This window comes from Coregonus clupeaformis, chromosome 31 (genome assembly GCF_020615455.1).
Source record: "Coregonus clupeaformis isolate EN_2021a chromosome 31, ASM2061545v1, whole genome shotgun sequence".
In the NCBI taxonomy this organism is placed as follows: Eukaryota; Metazoa; Chordata; class Actinopteri; order Salmoniformes; family Salmonidae; genus Coregonus; species Coregonus clupeaformis.
This window is the reverse complement of record NC_059222.1, coordinates 31886330-31894901: the sequence shown is the minus strand read 5'-3', so window position 1 is coordinate 31894901 and position 8572 is coordinate 31886330. Positions and strand designations below refer to the sequence as shown.

The 8572-nt window shown below is 42.2% G+C and overlaps 1 protein-coding gene across 5 annotated transcripts; it reads left to right on the top strand.

Moving 5' to 3' along the window:
- Positions 1–1716: 1716 nt before the first annotated feature.
- nme2a (NME/NM23 nucleoside diphosphate kinase 2a) lies at positions 1717–7303 on the top strand. 5 transcript variants are annotated; one of them, XM_041859376.1, is made up of 5 exons: positions 1717–1803; positions 4981–5198; positions 6102–6203; positions 6546–6658; positions 6924–7303. In XM_041859376.1, exons 2-5 carry the CDS (start codon positions 5073–5075, stop codon positions 7036–7038), a joined length of 456 nt encoding a protein of 151 aa, XP_041715310.1. In that variant the 5' UTR covers positions 1717–1803; positions 4981–5072; the 3' UTR covers positions 7039–7303. The 5 variants fall into 5 exon arrangements, with proteins under 5 accessions (XP_041715310.1, XP_041715307.1, XP_041715308.1 ...); XM_041859373.1 differs by having other exon boundaries at positions 1733–1803; positions 5069–5198; XM_041859374.1 differs by lacking the exon at positions 1717–1803 and adding an exon at positions 4149–4242 and having other exon boundaries at positions 5069–5198.
- The last annotated feature ends 1269 nt before the right edge of the window (positions 7304–8572 follow it).

Genomic DNA, 8572 nt, shown 5'->3' with positions numbered 1-8572 from the left:
ATGGTCTATTTGCATATAGGCCTACTGCAGCTCTGATTGTTTATGCCACACCGGTCTGTGTAGAGTACGGGCTGCATAGTGCGTGTCAATGCAATACAATCCTACTCCGATGCGTTCTGCCTACAACAAGTTTGTTTTGTTTCAATATGTTGCATTGAAAGGATCATAATTGCCACAGTAAAGGGAAACGTTGATAGTGTTAACAGGGAAAACTCTAGGACAGTGGTCACCAACCTTTTCTGAGTCAAGATCGCTTTGAGTCTAAATGCAAGCCGAGATCTACCGCTCAGATTTTTTTTTAAACATGGCTTTAAAAAACGTAAGCCTAAGCAACATTAACCAATTAACAACACTACTGTAGCAATGAGGTTTGTGCAGTAAGCCATAGGCCCAATACATTATCACCGCATATTGGCTTTGCTTGAATTGCCCTGCCAATGCATTGTTGTTCGGGTCATTAAAAAAAATTATATTTCAAAATTTGAGGTAGACTATATGTTCACACCGGTAATAGATCCGTGAAGCACAGCTGAGTGAGCATACATTTAAATAATTTGCTTTTTATTTTTATTTTACGGGGCTGATGGTGCCTGCATCTAATGGTCAGTCTCAGCAGAGGGAGAGAGCAGCAGACTGAGGGTCCGCCTCTCAACATTCCTCAGCTCTCCCTTTCCGACACTGACCAAAAAGGGACACCGTCTTCCAGCTGATGGCGAAACTCCAGTTGCACCGCATTATTTCTGCCTCATGCACAAATTCCTGTTGTTACTCCTATGAATAGAGAAAGTGAAATATTCCTCGATATTAAAAAAGACCCAAGCCGCTAATAATAACAACAACGCAAGCCTATAGATACACTTTCCTACTCATTCATTACTGCTGCAGTGCTTGTTGTAGCACTGAGTGGAAATAGGAAGAATGCGCATGTTATGGCTTATAAAAGTGTTGAATACAAAGTGTTGACAGTGCTGAGAAAGAACTTAAACATGAACTCACTCATAAAAACAGCATCTCTTTGCTGTATTCCTTGACAGTCTCGCTCTAGTCATGGTTCTTTTATGCCTGATATGTTACTGCAGACACGGTCATCTGAGCCATCCGATTGGCCAGCGGTACCCATATAGTGCACTTGATTTGCTCTCTGGGCCCGCCTGGAAGGCAAAGTTTGTACCTTCCGACATATTAAAATGTTCAAAATGGCAACAGTTAGCCTACCAAGCGTGCAGGGCAGCTGAATCGGTTGCACCTACCGCCAGTATATATATATATATTTAAAAATATATATATATTTATATATATATATATATATATATATGTTTTTTGTTTTTTTTTTAACAATAGGAATACAAGGCTTTATCGTTTTTTACAGAAATGTTTGGCGATGGTCTAGGAATGCCTTGGAGATCGACCAGTTGATCGCGATCAACTGGTTGGTGACCACTGCTCTAGAAAGTTAAGTGAAGTTCAATCTCGTGCTTCTTTCTCTCTGTGGGCTGATATTTCTGCCCAGCAGTCTCGGGGCTACTGCGCGTGCAGTTAAGAGGGAACATTTCTATATATTATTATTTTTTATTTTTTTATGTTTAAAAAAAAAAATATTTAGGGAACATTGCTCTTCACTCATGCAGTTTACTCTTTTATCCATTATATGGTTAATTTGAATGTATCTATGCACACTATCTCAGCCAATCATAGCTTAGCTGTTCATGCATCTCACTCCTTGAGCCAGAGTGAGATCGCTTACTGAGGGTGTCCAAGTGTCTCCAAGTTTTCTACTACTGTTATGTGTGCGTTCAGATACTAGTGAGTATTGTTTGAGGTTATATCGTAATTATATTGAAAGCCCGAGTGTTAATTGTCATTAGTAGTATTAATGTCACCTTTATCTGTAATGGTAGATTGCTAGCCTAGCTGTTGTTAGCCTGCTATGGCTTCTCTATTATGTTTGTATAGGTCCAAAGCCTAATATTAGGTCACATTGTTTCCTCATGTATATTAGCTATGTTGTTAATACTTAGTTGTGACATTATGTGGTGCAAATGCAGCGGCATTGCTTTGTTAGTGCTACAGCTAAGTGTAATATGCTACATCATGCTAGTGTGCATGCCTTTGCCTCATGGCCCCAGTGTGGTTGTGCATGCAGGAGCACACCCTATTTTGTTAATTTACATGTGAAGCCTGTATGTACCAGCCTGGTTGTTTAGCCCTGTTAATGGTACTGTTTATGTCCACAGTGGTTATAGCTGTATTATCTCCTGTAACTGTATTATTAATATTTCTGTATAATCACTCATTGCAATAGCATAGCCAGAAATTAGTTGGTGGGTGGGCTTGCAGAAATGTGGGTGGGCCAAAAGGGCTGAGAGAAAATGTTGCTTTTTTAAAGCGAATTTCCTGCAATTCTACACATTTTACCATGGATCAGGCAGGAAAATGTGCTGTTTTCTAACGAATTTCATGCTATTTTACACATTTTGCCATGAGGCTGAGAGAAAAAGTTGAATTTTTAAATTAAAGCTGTGATGAAGGCACTGGATTTTGAGCGATTATGAGCTGTCTTGTTTGCTAAATGAACTAATGAAGTAGGCAGTGGCATGGTGTATATAGCCATAGAAGCACAGTTTTGTGCCTCATTGCGGTCATATTCGTGGCTTATTTAGTTATTTTTGGCCACCCATCCCATGAAAGTGAATGTAATTCCAGTTAATCTAAATGTCATTCCAGTGCCTGCTTGCTATGAATTATATCAGATAGTGTTTGCATGTTTAGGTAAAAAGGAAAATAATGTCCATTTTGGAACACTGACAAGTAGAGAGCATAAAAAATATATATACACTAACGGGCAAAAGTTTTAGAACACCTACTCATTCAAGGGTTTTTCTTTATTTTTACTATTTTCTACATTGTAGAATAATAGTGAAGACATCAAAACTATGAAATAACACATATGGAATCATATAGCAACCAAAACAGTGTTAAACAAATTCTTCAAAGTAGCCACCCTTTGCCTTGATGACAGCTTTGCACACTCTTGGCATTCTCTCAACCAGCTTCACCTGGAATGCTTTTCTTGAAGGAGTTCCCACATATGCTGACCACTTGTTGGTTGCTTTTCCTTCACTCTGCGGTCCGACTCATCCCAAACCATCTCAATTGGGTTGAGGTCAGGGGATTGTGGAGGCCAGGTCATCTGATGCAGCACTCCATCACTCTCCTTCTTGGTAAAATAGCCCTTACACAGCCTGGAGGTGTGTTGGGTCATTGTCCTGTTGAAAAACAAATGATAGTCCCACTAAGCCCAAACCACATGGGATGGCGTATCACCTGTTTACATTACATCTCTCCCACTTCTGACACCAATGTAATGAAACAGGCAGGGAGTGCGGCTCGAACCCAGAACCTTCTAGCCCAAAGCCCAGCGCACCATAGACTGTGGCAGTCGATATCCGCGCTTATAAACCAGGGTCGCTGCATTATGTAGGTCTATTTGTAATATGTATATATATTTTTTTTTTTATGTCATTATCCACTGTACTATAAATGCTCCCAATTCTCCACACTGTTTCTTTTCCTCTGTAGAACCACACCTTTACAATATTTTCATTAAACAGCACAAACTGGATCCCAGAATTGCAGACATATTTTTAATAGAAAATTAAGGCCAGCATTGTACAACCATCAAAATAGTTTAATAATTCACATGCACCATGACTCGAACGAGATAGCGTGCCACAGGTGTCAAAACTTTCAATGACTGTGCCCAGTGTAAAAGTGGCAATATAGCATCTCAATACTCATTAAACTGACACACACTAAGAGGCAAAGAGTAGAAAACAGATGGCTTTCCATGATTCCATGAACCAGTATCCCAATCCCCGCCCACTGCGCACAGACGTCATTTCAACGTTAAGTTTTGATTTATATTTGGTTGAATTGTCAACTAATGTGAATTAAATGTGAAATCAACAAAACATTTCATTGGATTTAGGTAAAATTATATAATAAATCCCTTACGTTGATGACCTTTTGCAAATCCATGTTGATTCAACATCATCACATTGCATTCTTTTTTATGATGTGGAAACAATGTTGATTCAACCAGTTTTTGCCCAGTGGGCGCCTCCATGTATAAAACCCAGTAGCGCTCCTGCAATCTGCATTGGATTACTGAAAGCACCGCATTAGCGAAAATAACCTGCCTAGCTCCCTGTCAGTCACTAGCCCGGAGGCTCAGTTGTCAAGGTATAGTAAAACTATTGTAGCTATAGTATATTCTACCTGTTTGTGACCTATTTAACTGATATTATATGTCCATATCTTACTGGGATAGACCTGGTTGGAACCTTGTTTCATTTATATTTGGGATATTTAGTCGTTTAATATCGCGGCAAACATGTTATAGGCTATTTGTAGCTCTTGTTAAGTGTCCTATACCCTCTCCTATGGCGATATGTCATCTGGCGTGAATGCATTTCATTTTGGTGAATGATTTTCTGCATAGTTTTACCTGGAGAGGCACAGGTTCGCCACTCGGGATATGAACCTACCATTATCTATGAATAAACATTTAGTGCGATGGTATTTTATTACATTCTATTTGCTCAGTGTTGCAAAAATGTGTTGGAACGAATCATCCACTAAGGTGATTTTGATGCGGGTGATTAGGTAGATTACCTTCTGGCAGCGGGTCAAAGATGCTACGGAGCATGACAGTTGTCAGGCTTCAAACACGAAGTCAGAGGGGTTACCTTGCTAAGGGGGTCCGGTGTGCGCAGTGCCTGCGGCTCCGTTCATGAGATTTTCCCATGATGGGGTCGGGGGGGTCGTCACCGCAACCCCAAGCTGAATGTGCCAAATGTGCCCAAAAACCGTAAGTAACGTTTTCTGATAGTCAGTGGAATTTGCCTCTCTCTCTCTCTCTCAACCCCCTCCTTCCCTCTTTTTCTGTCTCATATCACACTCTCCTCTGTCACTGTGTAGCTCTCTCTCTCTTCTGTCTTTTCATCACTGTGTGCCCCTCTCTCTTTCTTCTATCTCTGCCTTCTATCCTTATCGTCTATCCTTATAGCGCCATGTCGAACGAGGAGCGGACTTTCATTGCCATCAAGCCAGATGGAGTTCAGAGGAGGCTTGTTGGAGAAATCATAAAGAGATTTGAACTAAAGGGCTTCAAAATGGTGGGGATGAAATTTGTCCAGGTACGTTATTCTACTTACTGGAATTTCTGTTATTGTATTTTATATGTAGGCTGTAGTCCTATGTACTTTCAGTGCATTATTAGACAAAATGGGATAGCCAATAAGTAGGACTGAATGGAGGCCTGTCTGTTATGTAAACAGGCTATCTGACAGCATTTCTAAATAAGCACACAAATCATCTAAGCAACTGCCAATACACAATACACATTCATTGGACATATAGTACAGTACAGTAGGGCTTCATTTAGTCCTTGAGGTAGGTCCTAGTGAGCAGATTAGCTTGCTGGCTTTTCTTAACCACATGTATGTTTAGCATAGGTCTCCTGATCCTGTCTGTGTTGGTCTGTGGCCAAGAGGGCTGCCTGTGACTTATGAACCCAGGGATCAGAAGGGCCCACCGATAATAGTCACTGTTTACAGGGGGCTATTCAAGGGTTAAACACATTTACCTAGTTATAAACTCTAGTGACTTCCTGTGATTGATGCTATATACACTATAGCATAGTGTATCCAGATATAGGCTATAGCTTTACGAAACCCTTGTTGTTGAGACATGACTGTTGCAGGATCCTTTACTCCACAGGAGGTTGGTGGCACCTTAATTGGGGAGGATGGGCTCGTGGTAATGGATGGAGCGGAATAGGTGGAATGGTATCAAATACATCAAACACATGGTTTCCATGTGTTTGATACAATTCCATTTACTCCATTCCAGCCATTATTACGAACCGTCCTCCCCTCAGCAGCCTCCACTGCTTTACTCCTGCTATTCTACTACAGGTGTTCAACATAGTTCGCTGTACTTTGCTGTGATCTGCCTCTTGTGTGTCTATGGTTATGATGGATTATTGATGATTTATTCATGGTTCTGACTGCCTGTTGTGTTGTGTCTGATTAACCCAGGCCCCGGAGTCTCTGCTGAGGGAGCACTACGCTGACCTCCAGGACAGACCTTTCTTCCCAGGCCTCGTCAGCTACATGACCTCAGGACCAGTGGTGGCCATGGTAGGACAGACTTTCCTTGTTGTGTTCATTTACAAGTGGTGCAATGGTCTAGTTTCTCCTACAAGAACACAGAAAAGCCTGCAGCCTGTAATGCTGCTAATACCATTTCAGCATGCATGCATTCACTACCTGTACCACTGTCAGATTATAGCTTTGAGCCGCCAGGCTTCAACATATTCAGATTAGTACTTGTATTTTGAAATGTTTTTGACCGCTGCACATAGAAATGGAAGATCATAAAGAATACTGGGTTATTATATTAAAGCTGATCTATCCCCCAAAAATAAATAAATAAAGAATACTGGGTTAGTAAAGTGTTATCCCTCTGTGTGTGGGTGGCAGGTGTGGGAAGGGTTCAACGTGGTGAAGACAGGCAGGGTAATGCTGGGAGAGACCAACCCTGCAGACTCTAAACCCGGCACCATCCGAGGGGACTACTGCATCCAAGTGGGCAGGTGAGAATTCATCGCACCACACGACTGCACATGATACAACAAGAAAAGAAAGCTGTGTTTAGTTACACACACAACAGATAACACACAAAAGCATTTACCAAGTAAACTTGTGTTGATTTTTTAAAACCTCTACAGCGGTGATCATTGACATCACTTGGACAACTCCAGTGCTTGTTAACTCTATCCAGAGACACTAATGCTTCATTGACCCATCGTTATACCATTATATGCTAAGTCTCCATCTTTCTTCCCTTGTTGTTTTCAGGAACATCATCCATGGCAGTGACTCAGTAGAGAGTGCCAACACAGAGATCAACCTGTGGTTCAAACCTGAGGAGCTGTGCAGCTACACTAGCTGCTCTACCAGCTGGCTCTACTGATCTAGGATCAGTTTACCATCCACAAACCCTAACCTTTAGGACTAGGAGGGGGAATGTAAAACTGACCTTAGATCAGAGACAACTTCATCCTACTCTTCCTGGCGACTGAGGACCACGCCACCTTCTGTTCACTTACTGTACCTGTCTGTGATTGGTCCATCCGTGGTTCCATTCGTTCCTCTGGATGTACCGTTGTCATGGTAAATGTGTGTTTAACTGCCTGTTTTGTTCAACTGAGCTTTCCAATAAAAAACTCACAACCCCATATTTTTTCTTGTTGCTAGGGGTTTCCAGAAATCCTGGTTGGAGGATTCCGGATTTCCTTCTTATTCCCTCCTGATTCCGGGATACTTCCAACCGTGTTTTCTGGAAACCAAGGATTTTATTTTACCTCCGTCACATCATGAAAACACTTTTCTTTGAACAGCCACCCCATGCACTGCTCTTGACCTGACATGGCCTACAGTAGGTTGATAGGGTTTATTGGTGCATCAACGTCTTGTGTGCCTCAGTCCTGCTGGCCAGATTGACAGTTCAAACATTAGCAGGCCTGGCCAGGTCACTGCCAACATTAAGAGGGATTAGCCGGCTCCATAATCTTAGGTTGGGATTAACTGTGGATCTGCTGCCTTGCTCAAATGAGTAAACGGTCAACCTAATGGTGGACAAGCGTTTTGGGACCTGGGATGACACAAAGGCTCAAAGAAGAGGTATCGCACACATATACTGTATGCTTAGAATAGTACCTGTGTCACTGGGGTGTTTTGAAATGGGAAGATTTGACCCGAGATGTCTATCAGACGTGCGTGTGGTGTGAGCACTGGAAGCACCTGAGCCTGGTGGATCTCTGTAGTCCGTCTCATTGCAGGACTCTGGAGACGCACTAGGTCCACTGCAGGTGGCAGTAACCTTTTGAGTTCTAATCGTTAGGCCCGGCGCTCCTCTCCAGGACAGTCCCCATGAGGCCGAACACCATCTCGTCTACACTATACAGTGGCTTGCAAAAGTATTCACCCCCCTTGGCATTTTCTCAAGTCTCTTGGGGTATGTCTTGGCACATCTTGCCCCTGGGATTTTTGCCCATTCTTCAAGGCAAAACTGCTCCAGCTCCTTCAAGTTGGATGGGTTCCGCTGGTGTACAGCAATCTTTAAGTCATACCACAGATTCTCAATTGGATTGAGGTCTGGGCTTTGACTAGGCCATTCCAAGACATTTAAATGTTTCCCATTAAACCACTCAAGTGTTTATTTAGCAGTATGCTTAGGGTCATTTTCCTGCTGGAAGGTGAACCTCCGTCCCAGTCTCAAATCTTTGGAAGACTGAAACAGGTTTCCCTCAAGAATTTCCCTGTATTTAGCGCCATCCATCATTCCTTCAATTCTGACCAGTTTCCCAGTCCCTGCCGATGAAAAACATTACATGTGACATTTTAGTCATTTAGCAGACGCTCTTATCCAGAGCGACTTACAGTTAGTGAGTGCATACATTTTCATACTGGCCCCCCGTGGGAAACGAACCCACAACCCTGGCGTT